The 18,465-nt window shown below is 39.1% G+C and overlaps 1 protein-coding gene across 4 annotated transcripts in view; it reads left to right on the forward strand.

Moving 5' to 3' along the window:
• TC2N (tandem C2 domains, nuclear) overlaps positions 1-3,900 on the forward strand; it is a 34,966-nt gene extending 31,066 nt beyond the window's left edge. For all 4 annotated transcript variants that reach the window (XM_010394247.4, XM_019294001.3, XM_019294003.3 and 1 more), the window contains one exon: positions 7-3,900. In XM_010394247.4, coding sequence (XP_010392549.1) covers positions 7-117 — 111 coding nt within the window. In that variant the 3' untranslated portion in view covers positions 118-3,900. The remainder of the gene's footprint in view (positions 1-6) is intronic.
• Positions 3,901-18,465: the final 14,565 nt, after the last annotated feature.

Below are 18,465 nucleotides of genomic sequence, written 5' to 3' on the forward strand. Positions count from 1 at the left end.
ATGCAGATCTGGTTAAGTCCCAATAGCAGCAACAATGAAGCAGTAGAGCAGTGGAAAGATACCATTGCAAATCCTGAAAAAGTTGTTGTTAAATGGTACAGCATTGGTCCATCTTGAAGACTGGAGATGAAATTCAGAACTGATTTTTCTACGAAAATCCATATGCTGTCTAAAATAGTATAAATAAAAAGAAAGATATTGTCTATGCAAGTTCTTCAGAAGTCCTCCACTGCATTATGCCTCTGTGGAAACAGGGAAGATTCAGTTTCACCAAGAGAAATACCAGCTAAATATTATTACAAAGAAGACTTAGGAACCAGAGGAAGTGCTCATTTGATTTCACAAAATCCATCTTGAAAAAAAGATGCTTGCCCCGTTTGGGCTTCACAAAAGCACAGAAATTCAATTTTGGAGAGAAGCAGCTTGAATCAACTCTGTTTCACACTAGTCACTGACATCATGCTCATCTGCAGTCTTGTCTTTGGCAGACTCCAAAGTCCAGGGTATGGGTCAGGTCAGTGGCTCGATTCTGGGTACCTGTGAGCCTCTGGGGTTGTTGACACCATTTGATCACAGTAACACATGTCCAAGCAAGTGGGAAAGCTGCGGCAGTAGGAGAAGGCGTAAAAGGAAGTACACAGTAAGGCAGTACCCACAGGCTTTTCTGATCTCCATTTTGGATGAAGGGTTGTTCAGAAGCCTGTAGCTTGAGCTTGCCCCCATCCTTTTCTCAAAACAGAGAGATGGAAAGATAAAAGTTTCTCTGACTTAGTGATCTTTAAAAGAGGGGCCCTCCAGACTTACTCTGTTTGGGTAAATTCTGGCTGGAATCAATGGAATAGTACAAAGAGGCAATGACCCTGCCTAGGATCAGAGCCAATATTTTTAGATTAGTTTCTTACATAGAAAACTTATATGTAAACCACTTCCTATCTAATCAACATGCTCTAGCATTTGCTTACATTGCCAAAACACAGGCTAATATGTACAAAGGAGTAAGCAAAGATTTACTCACGTAAGTGCTTTTTTATATTAATTAAAATGCAGCACTGTAAGGGATTCAGACTGTGGTTAAAGGATGGGCTGCTACTGCAGAAGTATTTGTTACATGTCTAGGATGCTAAAAAAATTACGTGTGGGAGTACATTTTCATTACTTGTTTCTACTAAGAAGAAATGACTATATTTTTTATTGCAAATGGTATTTTTCAAACAAAATCCTAATACTATATTTTCTGTTAGTTCCAATATTTTCAGGTGTTTATTCACAGTTATTTTTAAGGGGGGAAAAGACCAAGTATATAATTGATAATGTATAAATCTAAAAGCACAGACCTCTGCACTATTTCAACTACCTGATTAAAAAATTGAATAATTGATAATTGAAACTTTTTAAACTTCAACCATCCAGATTGTTGTTGTTGAAATTTGGTATTTTGAAAACAGAAGGATTTTTACAGACTCAGACATATTCTGCTTTTCGACCAGTCATTTTAAAAGAACTGAAAAAAGGTTTTGCATATCACTTGGAGAACAAACATCACTTCTAGCTCTTACTCTTTGCAAAGCTCCTAGTAGGCCCAGAAGATCTTGACTGACACTGATAATTTTCAGCCAGTTACAACAGTCAGGAGGAGCTTGGCCTGCTGGGTAAAATGAAAAAAGGAAGTGGGCTGACCTGATATTTTTGGAGTATCTTTATTTGAATACATGGATCTTTTTTTTTCATTGTGGCTGAACATTTTATTATTCATTGTGTCAGTAAAAAAGCTGTGCAAACTAACTCTTTCCTGATGCAGAATGCCATTCTGTTTAAAAGAGAGGACAGGGAATATCCCAGTGTTTTGCAGACTTTAATTACTACAGCAGTGGTTCTACAGTTTCCAACTCAGTGGATACTGTGTAAAATGGATTTCTGGGGCTGTTTTAGGACACCTACCCTTCTAAAGGCCTAACTAGTCTCTTTTTTTTCTATGTTAATATTTAATCTGTTTATAATAAAAGCTATGAACAGAAAACATTCCTCTTTTTTTCCCAATTGTTTATACCAATGTAAAGTAGGAATTGAACTTCACTTTGAGATGCTGCTAAACTCCGATCTTCTGCTAAAAATGTAAGAAGATTGTGACTTGCTATTCATCTCTTGGAAAGCTTCAGTAGGGTGCATCAGGGTCTCAGAAGCAAGTGTTCAAGGCTGGAAATTTTTCAGCATCTCACATGAAAATGGGAAAAACAACCTTCACCTATAGTCTGGACTGATGCAGAGTTACTCTAGAGATCCATGATTTATGTTCCCAGTTTTAGTGCTTCCTGATTGAAATACAGCTTCATGATCAACAAGCCTTGTCCATTTGTATCTGTCTTATTAAATAGGATTTCTTGATATGGCAGGGAAGAAGGAGGTGGAAGGGAGGAATATTTACTGTGATCCTTGTCAACACTCCTACAAGATGCTTGAGTATTTCTGTGGACTAGTTTTCTGAGCTGCAAGTGGGAAGCTACATTTTTTCTGTGAGAAAACGCCAGCTAACAAACTCTGTTTCATGTAATGCTGCCTGTAGGGGAGTTAACTGCTGCCACAGGGAGGAGATACATAAGGCTTCTCCATGCATGATGCACACAGGTACTGCAGCACTCTGAAGAGCTGCTTTGAGGCGCTGCTTCATCCTGTGCTCATTCCCTGGCTTCAGCATGTTCTGCATTTGTGTGCATTCATGTAAGAATTCAATGAGTTCTTAATAGTTGACTGTTGTCAACAGTTGTGCTTTTTGTCACATAAAGCATTTTTTGTTGGTGATTCATTGAGTCTAGAGCTTATTGGTATGGTTGGTCTGTTAGACAACAGTCCTGAAAAACCATGAGACGTGGGGAGACACGCATGTTCCTAGCACCAGTCCCAGGTAAAACTGCCTGTAAAATGGGCTGTTCAGCAGGTGTTATTTCCATTTTGACTGTCTTAAAATGCCAGCTAGAAATCACCCAGGACATCTTGCTTTTTAAATGCAGAATATTTTGCTTTACTTCTTAGTGACTGCCTCACTAAAATGCATGTGAGACTTTAGCTCCTTCAAATCCAGCTCCTGGCTTATTTGAGACTAAGGCAGTTTTCCAGGAAAGGAAAATAATGCATCGTTTGAAGACCAATCCATGATACAAATTACCAAGGAACTTCATGTACTCCAGGATACATGCAAGAAAAAAGAAAGAGGTGTCCTGGGGCACTCTTCTAATGGTCACAGCTGTATGTTGTCCCTCTAAAGCATCCTCAGTCACTATTTCGGTTGTTACATCCAAGTTTACTGTCATTTACATTACTGTTAAAGCTGTTTTGTCAGTTCACTTTATTTGTAGATAAAAGGTACACGTGGTTTATAGTTGGATTTGTTCTTGCGTCTACTTAGTGACTCACCCAGCTTCCTAACCAAAAACAATTCTGATGAAAGCAGCAGAGGTTCAGAGCTGCACCAGTTTTATTTTTGTCAGCTCCCAAATGGATGTGGATGAACTGGAGGAACAGTTATGATCTTATATTAAATGTTATTCATACAGAGATCTGTGCCTGCATAGTTAGAAACCAATCATAGACTAAACTTGATCAGATTTTCCAAAAAGTGTGTGTATAATTTCACTGGTTAATTAAACAATCCTGGTTTTTTTATTTATGGCTAATAGCATTCCATATGTAAACGAGGTCAACAAACTTCTTTTTCAAGTTTTTACGTCTCAGTGACATGCCATGGCATTTTTTTAAGGAAAAAAAAGTGATATTCTACTGCAGAAGATGAGTGGGCGTAACAGTTTGTAAACCGCATTATCATACAACATTACTTGGAAAATAATTGTATTTCAGCATCCGATCTTATGTGATCACAACATAAATAGAGCCATGTTGTTAAATCTATTAGGCATCTCTGGTTTTTCCTTTTGTTGGCAGAACATCTGTATAAAACAAAAGGTGATTTTGTAAGCATTCAATTAAGTACATATGCTGTTTGACTTGAAAATTGTTTGCCTGATGAAAGTTCCTTTTAGAGTTACGAGTCGATTTTGCAGCCAGAACATAAGCTTGTCTAGAAGTTTGGGGCAGGGTTGTCCCACGTCTTATTTTCATCCTGCCAACATATATATGACATGGCTGCATAGTTGTGGAAAGCTTGGCATACATCACCCTGGACATGATATGCCCTCCTTGTTTTTCCAGCTTCTGCTGCAAAAATTACATCACCATGTAAATACAGCCCTGTACATGATCTCATGCTTGCTGCATAGAAAAAGCCATCAGTAAAATCAGCACCATGTTCCACAAACACTGCTCCAGCACATGTACATTCTTTTCTCTAGCTTGCGGTCAGGAACAGGCCATTGTCTCTCAGTCCATGGCAGAACTCCCACTGTGTTCAGCAGAAGCAACCAGTCTTCAAAGCTGGTTTAGTGATGGTATGATTTATCTAACAAAAGGTTACACACAGCTCTTTTTTGTATCTATTTTTAAAATAGATTAAAATGTCTTCACAGTGATGTTTCTGTAGAAACTGAATAGCATGGAAGTGGATCTGCATATCTTAATGTAATGCAGTTCTTCCCATAGGTTTCAGAGTCTTTAAAATAAATCCTCTGTGCTTATTTTTCCCCCATATTCAAGTGTGCAGTTTTTTCATTCCTTTGATTTGACTGTAGACTACTCTTGTCCCTCAGCATAAAGAAGTCTGTAAAGAGTGTCTGGTTTTTGCAGTTAGCTTTCTGCATTTCTAGTAATGTTTCCCCATTCTTTACCTAGTATTGGGATTAGCATTATACATGTGTAATTTGTTGTTTAAAGAACTAGCAACAGAAGAAGGCTTTCATTCCAGGCCTTGGCTTGTGTCTGATGCTCTACATTTCTGAGCTACTTTTGTTCACAGCTTCAATGGTGTGGTTCTTTTGGTGCTCCCCAAATTTCTGTGTTATCTATCACCATTGAATACAACAATGGGACAAATTAGTTGGAATTTTTTATGTGTACCTGGGTATCTTTATTTACCTTTCTCCTCCTCCAAAAATTACCTTAGGAAATCATTTTATGTGATGAGAAGGAGCAAACTGTTTTTGCTTCTGACCTTTGAGGACAGTAGTGTTGTTTGACTGGCACCATAGTCCTTTGAGACAGAGGAAGGCTCAAGGAAGAGTCATAAAAAGGTGCACCTCCAGGTGGAGGGAGGCCTGTACCTCCTCCATGTATGATCTGGGAAACACTCGTTAGCCTGGGGACTGGGATCCCTTGTCAGATGCACATTGTATTTTTATCCTTATCTTGCAAAACTTTCTGGAGCTATGGAGTGGCTCAGTAGAGAAATTTTCCAGAGGAGGAATGATATGGTTCACATATTTCTGTGAAGCAGAGAACTGACTAAAAGATCTTGAAGGTCTTTGAAAAAAACAGTCATAGGAATGTACTTTGTAGTTTTAAATATAGCCAAGCTTTGTCACTTGTCATGGGAGAGGAGTGGGTTCTTACTTTGTGATACACAGCAGAAGAAAAGGGCATGTACACCGTGAAAGAGGGCTGGCTTTCCTCTGCAGTGGAATCATTAGTCCTTTCAATACTGAGGTGGAACTATGCATGCTTAGCTTCCTCTTTTCCTGCAGTAAGGGCAAGTTGGGTGGTGAATTGTTAAAAGGGAGGTAGTGAAGGAGGTATAATAAAAGCAGTGCTTTTGTTTTGAAAAACATTGCTTTTCAAAGCAATGTAACATGCCCGTAACTATTGACAAAGCTTTTATTTGACATGACTAAGGATAGATGATTACGCATTTAAGTATTTGCTTAAGTTCTACCAACACTTCCTGGCATGAGACTGGATTCTCTCTGTATTTATATGGTGCTTCATTCTGTTGTGTTCATTGACCTTTGAGCTCTAGACCTAATTATGCCTGATTTCCTATGGATTCATCCCTTGTGGCTGATTGACTTTGGTGTGCAAATCAGGGTAGACTTCTGCCATCTTTTTGCTGCACATCACACAATTACAGTTTCTGTCTGTGATGGATTCTCTCATTTCTAGAACGAGATGAGCTTATGGCAGCTATTCTTTCACCTAGGAAACTGGGAACTGGCTCTCCCTTTCCTACCTGAATGTTCTTGGGTTTTCTTAGAACCTTTGGAGACAGAATTATCTGTGACATCTCTGCCATCAGTCAAATTTGGCTGTAATGACTAATGGGCTCAAAAATTATTGTGAACCTTGGAAGATAAATGAGTGAAAGCAAGCTCTGCTGCTTCTGGACCCTGGGGCTCAGCTGTTTTTTCCTCTGCTCTGCCACAGGCCAGAGAATCTTTTCAGGTCAGTGCTGATCATGATTCCAGCAATACCAGTTCTCAAGACAGTCTCTCTAAAGACACATTTCTCAAAGCATGGACATTTTCTTTAAGCATGTCCCTCTGTATGAAAAGATCAAAGCACTAGTAAATGCATATGAGCCATGCCAACTGCATCAACACTTCAGAATTTTGGCAGTACAAGCCATGAATCCAGTATTCAGGTGTAGATCCTCAGCTGGTGCAATGGAAACTGGACTATCCCAGGTAAAACTGCCTGTAAAATGGGCTGTTCAGCAGGTGTTATTTCCATTTTGACTGTCTTACAATGCCAGCTAGAAATCACCCAGGACATCTTGCTTTTTAAATGCAGAATATTTTGCTTTACTTCTTAGTGACTGCCTCACTAAAATGCATGTGAGACTTCAGCTCCTTCAAATCCAGCTCCTGGCTTATTTGAGACTAAGGCAGTTTTCCAGGAAAGGAAAATGATGCATCATTTGAAGACCAATCCATGATACAAATTACCAAGGAACTTCATGTACTCCAGGATACATTTTCAGAGGGTGAACCCGGTATTTTGTGCTTCGGAATAAAGATTCTTGAACTGGCAATATATTACTGATGCCAAAAAAAAAAAAAAAAAAAAAAAAAAAAAAAAAAAAAAAAAAAAGGGAGGTACCATCCTGAGACCATAATTAAGAGTTTTGCACAGATGACAGTTATGCATTGCTTCACTTTCTACTGGGAAAGCCCCACCTGCAGAATAGTGTTGAGCTGTAGTCATCACCTTTCAAGACAGATACAGAACAAAATGGAGAGAGTTTAAAGGAAATTATGATACCAAGAACAAGAAAATCTGACCTGTGAGTAAGGAGTAAGGTACTGGGTGATTGAAGATGGAAAAGAGTAAGTATTGAGATAAAATTCTAATATTCTAATATGCAAATGTTTTTGGAAAAGGAAGACAAGGATTGACTGTTCTCCATGTCACTAGGGATGAACGGAATACTCATGTCATCACAGATTACCAGGAAGTTTCAGCTAGAAAATACCTGCTTTGATTTTTTTTAAATGGCTCAGCAATATTTTACCATCTCTATAAAATACTGAAGAAAAAGCATGTTCTCAGATACAACCTGAGTATCTTAAAAGTTTGACCATTACTGAAGATAAATGAGAAGGTGGTTTTCTTTACTTCTTTATTCTGCTGTCCTGCAGAAGAGTCTTTAAAAAACAGTTACCAGCAGTTCAAAAATTATATATGGGAAGTTTTTAGTGACATCAAAATTGTATCTCTTTTTGACTGGCTTTTTAATCCTTTCATGAAAGTTTGGCAGTTCTCAGAAGTAAGACTGACCAAAAGTTAATTTTGCAAAGGGAATGTGATGCACTGCCCTCACTGCTGATGAGGAAATAACCTTGAGCAATTCACCCATTGGGTAGATACTTATTTCTGATACAGTAATGGTCTACATGGTAAATATAATGTTGGTATGACCATAAAGCACAACTTTCAGCAAACACAGCACCTCCACCTTTTGTTTAATCCACTAATTCCTTACTGTCCGTTCTGTCCCACAAACTTTGCCCTGTAAAAGCTTTCCATTACATCAGGTATGAACAAAAAACTAAAACAAAGATTCATTGACTTCCTCAGTCAGGGGCCTCATCACGCCTTCCTTGGGCACCTTTCATTTCAAGGGGTGTGTCAAGTATGCACGGGGTTCCTTATCAGGCCACCAGCCAGAAATACGAGTTTATGAAGTACTATTGAAAAAGGTTAGCAAGTGTTGTTTTCTAATCTCATTTTGGAAGCTCTTTGAGTGAATTTCACTGCCCAAGCCCACTTTCATCAGTGTAGTTATTAACAGTGACTTTTAATGAAACAAGATGAAGATGCCTGCAATAAAACCATGATGGTATACAACCAGGGTTGAATTTGTTCCAGTTCCCTCTCCTGAAGCAAATGGGACCATACTGAAATCAGTAAAAATGCTTTAAATTTGAGGGTTTTTTTCTTTTTAAGTCTCATCCCATGGTACCATTAGGTTTTTTTTCACTCAGAAGCTGGAATCTGATATTTCTGTCTATGGGGATGGCAAGGACTTCGTCAGAGAGAACAGCTATGCTAATAATGTAGAACAGAACACTGGCAGCAAGAAAATATAGCCTGTTACTGGATTTAAGCTGAATTTGCCTTAACTTGGTGAACAGTTGGTTGCTTTGAACTTGAACATGTTTTGACTTGGTAACAAGTAAAAGGTAATTTAAAAACCCCCACATTCTATATTAATGGGACACATGGGGTAAAGTTTAAGAAGGTAGCTTTTGCTTATGTATCTGTAATACATAGTTGGAAACTCAAGCAGCACCACTGGAGACTTTTAAAATTAACTTATTTGCATTTCAGTCCCAACCTATCCACATTTATAGTATAGTCTGTAGTATAGTCCAGATGAAATTGATTAAGCACATCCTGAATTTCAAAGCGGTTTAGTCATATTTGTTAAGAGTTTGACGCGCAAGCAGCTTTGCTGATTCCCAAACAAGTTCAGGTATAACAGGACTGGGCCTACCATGTCTAATGTTGATTTTCTGATTATGATATTTTATTACACTTCATTTATACATTGAAACCATTTCTTTTTTTCTACAGTGCTTCCTGTTGGCAATGTGCCACTGTGTGAATGGCATATAGTCTTGACTCCTTTTGCAGTAATGTGTGGTCTAATGCCAACTTTTTGTTTAAAAAGGGTGTGAAAGGATTTGGTCTATGAGAAGATGATGCTAAGCATTAGCTCTGACATCATTTGAGCACCTGCCTCACGAATAACCCCGGATACTCTCAGAGATACAGAGCAGAATAGAAATTTTTTTAATCAATTTCAGCAAGAATTCTGCTATAAAATCCCAAATGTCCTTTCTGTCTTTAGCTTAAATAAAAGTTTTGTTCTTGTTCATAAACAAATTTTATGGTTCATAAATGAAATACCTAACTACTATAAATATATGCTCTGGACAAAGGCCAATTATGATAACCATACTTAGTCTTAGTAAGCATCAAATTAATTTCCAAAGCTGTTTAATGTGGTCAGCAATTTCCCATCTCCATTTGTTGTGCAGTGTTGCTAGGTGCTCTTATAGCACCTGTGATACAACCTCTGCTCAGCTGATTTTGTGAGTTTTCCTCTGGGCACAGAAAGCTTTTAAAATGCATAGGTTGTGTTACAGCAATAAAAACATCAAAACAGAAGTCATGAATAGATATTTTTATAGATGAAAATGAATATGCGGATGATCTAGTTTATTTTCTAATTACTTAGACCTTCCGCCTTGGTATGAGTATTAATTTAAATAAAAAGAACAGTGGCCATAAATGGTTCCAAGATTTGTATGTGAAGCTCTGCATGAAAAATGGAACAGAATTAAGTGACTTAACTGAGTACTTATTGTCATGTTCTCTTCATAAGATGTTATCTTGTGGAATAGACAAAACAAAATATTATTATTATTTAGTTCCAGTTCTAATTTTTTGTAAAACGTTTGGGTCTCAAGGTAAGGTCTTAGGCCCTTAGAAACCAATGGAGTTACTTCTGAAAGGTCATTTCCAATGCTGTTCTTTTCCTAGGAGAATATGTCTGTTACGAAGAAATTACAGAATCATCATTGATTTTATTGATTTTCTTGATAACCTATTCATTTAGGTAATATTCCTAATATTCCTCTACCTATATATTCCTATATAGATTATATTTAGGTATATTCCACAAAGACGGAATAAGAAAAAAGCAGAAGACGTAAGAATAAGCCATGCCCAAATGAGTATGGGGTAGTAGAAAGATGATGCGTGCTTCTCTGTGTGAGTTCGTGCATCTGGTTTGTGTGTATCTACAGAGGAATCTGCAGAAGGAAGTGTAGAAGAAACTGGCAGAAGGACCACAAGATAGTTGTGTGCAGAGTAAGGCCCCCAGAAGAACAGAGAAGCCTGAAAGGTAGCAGGCAGCTGACACACGAGCAATAGAGCTGAGCTTGGCTCAACACTTGTGCTACTCTGGCAATACCAATGATTTCTGAAGACTATTTGATTATTCAGTGTGCTCTGGCTGCTTTAAGATGCTTTGGAGTAAATCAAACCAAATAAACCTTTTTTCATAACTATCAAGTTAAAGCATGAAAAAGCAGAGATCAAAGTAATTTTCATGCTCAAATGAGGTCTTTTTCATATCTTTAATGTGCTACTTTTTCATTAATCTTAATTACAAGTTGCCTTGGTTTATCATTTTTAGTTTAGGAGTAATAACAACATCACTCTAAAGTCATCTGGAAAAAATTGTCTGGATTTTACTCTACATTATGAAATCCATTTTCTAGTAGTTTTGTCAGGAACTAATTCCCAGCATTGGTTGAAACAGCTTTTGCGGAAAATTAGATCTTTATTAAATGCACATTTTTAAACAAAAAAGACTGATTTCTGGCGAAAATCTTGTTTTCTTTTAAATTAACTAATTAAATACTCAGAAACAGTCTTTTAGCCAAAAACTGAAAAGCCTCACTTTGGAAATACTCTCATATCTTCCTATGGGAGCTGTAGCTCAAATGACTCATTGTCCTCTATTAGGAGTTGCTCCCTGCAAGGAGACTGCAACTCCAAGGAAGCACTGCAGGCAATCGACAGGACAGAAGACTGACAGACATAGTCACAAGCCAAACCTGAAACCTCGGGTACGGCTCCAAGGAACCAGCAGGATGACATTTTCTAGACTCTAGCTTTTGGAACTCTTAAAGAATAGCTGGGAATGTGGCTTCCTCTTGTATTCCAAGATTCTATACCTTTTCCTGCAACGTAAAATTTCCAAGAGCAATTAAATAAAAATTACTATCAACTTGTCTTTCTCCTTGCTCCTTTGAAACTAGTATTATTCATACACCGGAACATGGGAATTATACAAGGTTTTGATATTGTGGGAGTTTGGCACTGGTAGTACTGGTCCCACTATCTTCCAGAACTGTCATCTGACAGCTAACTTAAATCATGTTATAGCCAGTGTCTGCACATTTGTTTGCATATACCAATTACAATTTATATAACCCTAAACTATATTGTAAAGAAAGTTCATCCACAAAATATCCATCAGCATAGCTTAATAAACAGTCTTATCTTACATTAGGCTTCCACTCTTTCCCATTCAACATATGGTTTCACTTTGAAAGAACAGACTTACAATAAACTGTATCATCAGTAGGCTGATAAATGCTGTAATTCATAACAGGACATATGTTTGAGGGAGATTTCCCATGCCTACTCAATGCTTGATTGCTTTCTAAAATACTAACTTTTGCTATATATTTAGATACTGAGTACTGTATATAGGAAAAGATATTATGGTTCTTGCCCATCTCTCCAACAATTTCAGTTTTTCATTTATTTTACATGTACATGCTGGTGTTTGGATACTTAACAGAGATACTAACCTCAAGATCATTTGTACTTAAGAGACAAATGGGATCTTAACTCTACCTCAGTGGCCCTGGGTTTGCTGCTCTTGTAATCTGGCACGTCAGAAGTTCTCAACAGTAATTTACATTTCACAGTGCAAATGTAGTGGAATCACCAGGTCCCACACTGGGTGCTGGAAGGTTCCTGAAAACCTTCTGACCCAGCTGAAGACATGGGCCTGCCTGTATGAAACATTTTGCTTGGAGATCAGATGAGGTGCAGAGGTGACAAAGATCCTTGAGGTTTCTGAGGTTCCTTGTGACTTTTTTTTAGTCTTTCTTCTATTTGTGACATCACCGGAATATATACAGTTTCCACTTGAGCCATCAATCAGTGCCTTTTGCCTAGGCAGTGAAACAAGTCACTGCAGTGCAACTATTTCTCTGTATGTGGTAATTATGGATGTATCTACACAGCTCCCAAAAAAGACAAACCACATGTATCTTCAAAATAACAAGGCTACTGTGGGTCAATGCTCAGTGCTTTTTCTTATAAACATGAGTCTGCAAAGAAATGCTCCCAGGAGAGTACTCAGGTAAGACATATATAGAGTGGTATGAAGATTGAGCACTTTAGAGGGCTTGGAGCCTGCCTGGTGATGTACTGTCATGACCTGTAAACATGCAAAAGGATTAAAGTTCTATCAACATGCTGACGTGGGAGGTTAATGACTAAGTCAATCATCCTGTTTAAAATGCAAACTTGTGCTCATCAGAAAAACATACAAAGGGGCCACTAGTAGTGCCCAGAGCCAGAAATTTCCAGGTTCTGCTCTCACAGGGTAGCTGGCAAAGACAGATTCTGAAGATGAAACAGAGGCAAGGCAGGACATGATGGAACTAGAAAACCAGGCACCCCTTCCCCAAGTGGTACAGAATGCTAAGTCTAGCAGAAATCATTAGCCCACCCTTGGCATTGGATGCAAATCTATGCCTCAGATAGCAAGTCCTGGATCATTTGGCAGATGAAAGAGCCAAAGCCTAACCAAGCTTTTCATCAATCTTATCACTTTATTAAATATAATAACACAAAGATAATGCAATAAAATAAATCTATAATTCATATCATATCATATATAATCTCATATCACCTCATATCATATCCATATAATATATAATGAATATAATAAATATATAATAAATATAATAACACTAAAATACATTTTGTAACACCCTTAGGTGAATGAGGTCACAAACCAAATGCTGATCCTGAAGGTATATGCCAAATAAATTACATTTGGGGTTGTTCCAGCCTCTTGGGAAAGAAACAATTCCCCATGTAATTGTCACTCTTGCACATTTTTTGGCACAGGAGCATACGAGCACTGAAAGTTTTTTTCTTCTATGTCCCCAAACCAAAGCTTTACCAGCTAATAGTGGAGGCATTTGGATATCCAGATACGATGGAATGAACAGTTTCTCCTTCAACTTCTTGACATGTGAATAGTATACCGAGTTGGTATCATGCTTTAGGCTGATGAACTGCTCCATAGGCTAGGGAAGGTAGGGTAGCTGGAAAAAACTAGATTCACTGTCAAATTCTACAGCTTCAAAATTGGGCTGTAACTGAACAGATGAGCAGAAATTGGGTATAGGCCGATGCCTGTTTATTAAGTGCTTCTCTGTTTTTCACTTTGCAGTGCACAATGAAAACCAATCTCAAAAGACTACCAGTTTAAGAGGCCTATGCACAAAGATCACATGAATGAATAGCTCATTGTGAATTCAGTAAATTTGCATCACTTTTAGGGTTTTTTCCTTATTCTAGGATCTTCTGTTTGTTCCATTTGGCCATTTCTGACACGGATTTTGCTTCCTCATTCCATGTACACCCAAAGCTCTCTCTTCAAGTTTAGCCAGAGAATCAGGTGTCCAAGAAGTAGGATCAGTCTCATCATAACAATCTCTTGCAGCAACAATGTGTTCAGTTGATCAACATTAAACTTTATTACAGTCCTTTCCTGTTTAGTTGCAAACCTGTTTAACCTGTAACAAGTGCAAAGGTGTTGCTTGTGGAAGTGAGGGACTTAAGAGTCTTATGCAGGCCAGCTCAAAGTTTTTAGCAAATAGCCCCACCGAGACTAATGCCCACATTCATGGAAATACAGTCTACATGTTTTATAAAGCCAAGCAATATGCATATTGCCTTTCAGAACTAATATCACAGTTCTGTAAGACTGCCAGGAGAAATGGGAGATTGAAATGGCCATTGAAACGTTGCACAGGTTTGCAAGACATGTCCTCTCAAGACAAGGTATAAACCACAGATCCATTACAGAATTCCTAAACATTTCCCGCATGAGCAAATAAGGAGTGAATAGTTGTATTTGCATTCCTTAAATTTTTCATTTTCATGAGTTTATATCAAAAAACAATTGCTTACCATTCGGATCATGTTTCTTGAAACTTTTGCAAATCCATATGGATGTTTTTGTGCTTTTGCTTTTTTGTAGTCTTGGATTTCAACATCAATTGTTCCCATGGTAATGTTCAACACCGTTGTCTAAACACAGTCTGGTATCGCCTCAAGTGTGTTTTGGCACAATGACTTCTTTTAAGTGATGTAGGTTTGGGTTGTTTTGGTATGGTTTTGTCTTTCAGTATGTCAATACTTAAGCAAATGGCTGAGACTGTAGCTTATTACACACTCTACATCATAAACAATCATATTTCTCTTTTATTTTGTATTACCCAACTCTATGTTTACATCTGTTGTCTAGAAGCACACTCGGCCGATGCCATCTTTCCTCTATATGTGTGGGATTAATTCAAAGAGGCCCTGACTCACTCCTGAAGCTTTTAGTATCTAATTCAAAATTAACATTAAAAAACCTAGCATTTTTTATTTAAACACCTGGCCAGGACATACATATTGTGACTGTAATTCCTTTCAGCATCAATCTTAAATACTGAAGTGCAGCTAATTAAAATCCTATTTGTCCTTCAGATGTCTTTCCTGCTGTTGTGTGTGGATAGTGACATACTAGCTTCTCACTTCAGTGGCCAAACTAAACAAATGGAAAATAATTCTGGTTTGGGTAGAATGGAAAACATTTTAGTCAATCCAAAACAAAACAGTTTATTTCTTTTTATGCATCACCTGGAAAATCAAATTTTAAATGAAACATAACTTGTCTCAATTTTGCAGCAATAACACATATAGTCCTTTTCTGTATTGTTTTTGGGTCTCAAAAAAACCCACTTTTTATTAAGTGGCGTGTGATTTTGTTAATAATTGCTATGTTCTGAGAGAATGTTTTTCAGAAAATCTAGTATCTGCTACTAATACAGCTCCCTAGTCTACTGGATTGTAGGAGGGGGAAAGCCATTTAATTTTTCTCACTGTGCCAAAGAGGAACTCCCGGGACTTTTATTTATTATCTTCTGTTGAGGGGATTAATTTTATATTCAGCTGTCCCGCGCAACCCGGCAGCTCCTTCTCAGAACCAGCTTCGCCCGGGCCCGCATCCGCGTCCCGCATCCGCCACGGCGGAGCTGCCCCGGGCACGATTCTCCCGCCACCCCGCTCTGTGCGGGGCGGGCAGCGAGGCCGGAGCCACCGCCCTCGGCAGTGCCAGCCTGTGCCTCTGCCCGTCCCCTTCGAGCTGCCTGTCCCCGGGTCCTTTCGCCCCGCTAATGTTAACCACCAGCAGCCAGCGGCACACCCGGCCCGCGGGCCGTGGCTCTCTCCCCGCCGGCGCCGGTGCCCGGCCCCCGAGTGCCCACAAGGCGCCAGCAGGGAGACAAGATGGCGCCCGTCCCACACCGGCGGCCGCGCTCTGCGCTCCTCCCGGGCCGCCCGCAGAAAAATAAACCATCCTCTTGATCTCTCCTGCCACGCAGTGGCTGCTGTGGAGAACTGTCAGAAACCATGTCTCGGGGCTCGGATAAATCGGGAGGCTTGAGGGCAGATTTAATTCCCCCGCCCCGTTGTGGTCAGTTCGAAAGTACAACTACCCGCCCCCTTCCTCAGCACCGGCTCCATCCAGGCTCGTACATCAACACACTCCCAAGCCAGCTCACAGGTTGTTCTCACGCTCCTCGACTGTTCTTTTCTTTTTGGGGGGGAAATAAACACTAAGAGTGATAAGTTTAATGTATTCTAATACCGTTATTATCTGTTAAACTAAGCATGGGGCCAGAGCCGCACTGGAAGCCAGCAGCGGCTGGTGCTGGTCTGAGGCGGCAGGACCAGGTGTGGCCCACAAAACACTGGAGATATCAGGGCTGCCAAACCCACCCGCGCTCCTTCAGGGGCTGCGTGTGCCCCCTCGCAGTGGTGCTGAGCAGCACTGGGCTCTGTGGGCTTAGCAAACTGCTTGTTAGCTCCAGTCTTAAATGGGGAATGGCATGATACCAGCACCACTCTAGGGACTGCCAAAGTTGAAAGCAGAAACAACCACTATTAGGCAGTTGCCGACCAAGAAAAGCAATTCCTATAGGTAAATAAGTAGCCCTGTATCCTCTTATAAATGATTCAAAGGGAATTAGGCCTTCTCAAATTGGTTTGGCAATTTCAGCACATGTTGCTGCCTTCAGTCAGGTGAGAGAACCTGCTGCTTCCCTCGTTGCAGAGGGTATGAATAAGGAGTCTCTTTTGATTTGCAATTCACAGAACTGGATTATGATGTCCACAGAGTTTTTGGTAAGGAGCCATATGATGCATTTGTCTGATGAGCTGGAAATACACAGATTTAATCACTATTCTGACCTACCTCAGAACAGACATGAATTGGGAAATATTTCTCTTTACCAGCCCAGTCTTTGTCTTACGTCAAGGAGATACACAACTACATTAGGCTAGTTCAAATTTACCCCATTGTCCAGGAAGGCTTTTAAGCCTTCCATCCCTTTTTTTTTCTTGCCTTCCATCCCATTTTTAATACTACTTGGCAGAATGAATTCCTGATCTTCCTTGAAAAGGAATTCCCTCCATTTAAGGTCACAAAATGTACTGTCAGGATGGTATTAATTTTAATGTCCAAGGAAAGTACAATTTAAAAATAAGGCTTCGTTATGCCATTTCATTTGCTGAAAAAAATGAGTTTCCATGCTGCTTGAAAAGGAAGACTGATGGCCCTGTGCTTCCAACAATTCACATACACATGTGCAAAACAGATAGTTTCTGGGTTGGCTCATTGACTTCTCCATCTTTCTAGCACCCAGATTGACAAGAGAGACACTTTCGATCATTCCTGGAAATAAACATTTAGAACCTATCGAGACCCTCTTTTCAGGTATTACTCCTTAAGGATCATATTCTCTCTTACTGAGGAGTCTCATTTATGGCCCATTGAAGCCAATGACAAATTGTCCCTTGACTGACCTAAAGGTCACAGATGAGGGCCAGGCAGGGAGCAGGCCTCTGTTCTGCCAAGTTTCAGCTAAAGACACACAATAAAGAGGCAATGCCTCTCCTACAGAACTTAGAATCTGAGATAAGAAATAATAGTAATATGCCATTTCCTAATGTTCCCAAGAAACAGTTTGAAGGTTCATAAATTTCAAAGACTTCATTGCAAAAAAATTCTTTCCATTTTAACATAGAATTATAGAATGGTTAGAACATAACTGGGCTGATGAAGTTCACCTAGGACATTCTGAAAGTTTTCTCTCCCCCATCTAATGATGATTCCAGCATTAGCTGAGAAACACTTATTAGCACTAGAATGAACTTTGAAAAAAATTCCTTTTTAAATGGATGCACTAAGCCAAGCACTTCCTGTGTTGCTTCTGCTAATTCTGGAGCTAAGTGTATTTGAAGAGAAATGTATCTCCTTAACCTTTGTTTTCTCATTTGGCTGAGTCTACAGTGATCCTGAGTTCCATGTTTGCAAAATGAGGTTTGCTGCTATAGTTTTACTGCAGGGTCAAGTATGATGAAAAAGTATGTTGAGAGAAAGCCAAATTCTTCTTAAAACACAGATGTCTTAAATTTTCCAGATGTCATCCATGTTTAGCCAATAGGGTGGGGGGCTGGATGCTGATGGATTGACAATGAGTTAGACTGTTAGACCACCAGTTCTAAAGAAGCATAGAACAGTGAGAATTACCAATTACAGGTTTGTATTTGATTCTATGAAATATGCTTGCTGGCCATGACCCATTTCACAGTGAACAAATCTGCACTTCTTAAAAACTTACAGCAATGTAAGGACTCATTATCACAAATATCAACTTATACAAACTCTTTTTTCTTTCAGCATCAGATCTTTTAGATTAGGTTGGGGGGGGAAGCATATATTATTCTGAAGCTGCACTTCTGCTGCTGCTAAGCAGTTCAGGCCTCAGGAATGCAAAGAGAGCACCCAGTAGTAGCAAGGAATTTAGAAAATAAAAAGTCAGCCGGGCTTTTATGGAAACTTATGGAGATTAGACCTGGGGACACCACTGACCTTTAGATTTCTGTGATAGGAAAGGAGCATGCTATTTACAGTAAGTATTTGGAAAGCTCTCACAGCTTCCTTGAGACTAAGAAATTGGTTTGGCAGTATGGACTGTGCTATGACCTTCTTTATGCTTCCCAGTGATTGCTGGGTTTTTTCATTATTAACTTTCTGGTGAGAACTAAACTTAGAAGATAATTCTTATTATAATAACTAGTGATTTCTTTCATTTGAATTAAAGTTCTCTTTAATATAAAAGCTTCCTTTATTTCTATTTTTTCTCTTCA

The sequence above is a fragment of the Corvus cornix genome, chromosome 5 (assembly GCF_000738735.6).
Source record: "Corvus cornix cornix isolate S_Up_H32 chromosome 5, ASM73873v5, whole genome shotgun sequence".
NCBI classification, from domain to species: domain Eukaryota; kingdom Metazoa; phylum Chordata; class Aves; order Passeriformes; family Corvidae; genus Corvus; species Corvus cornix.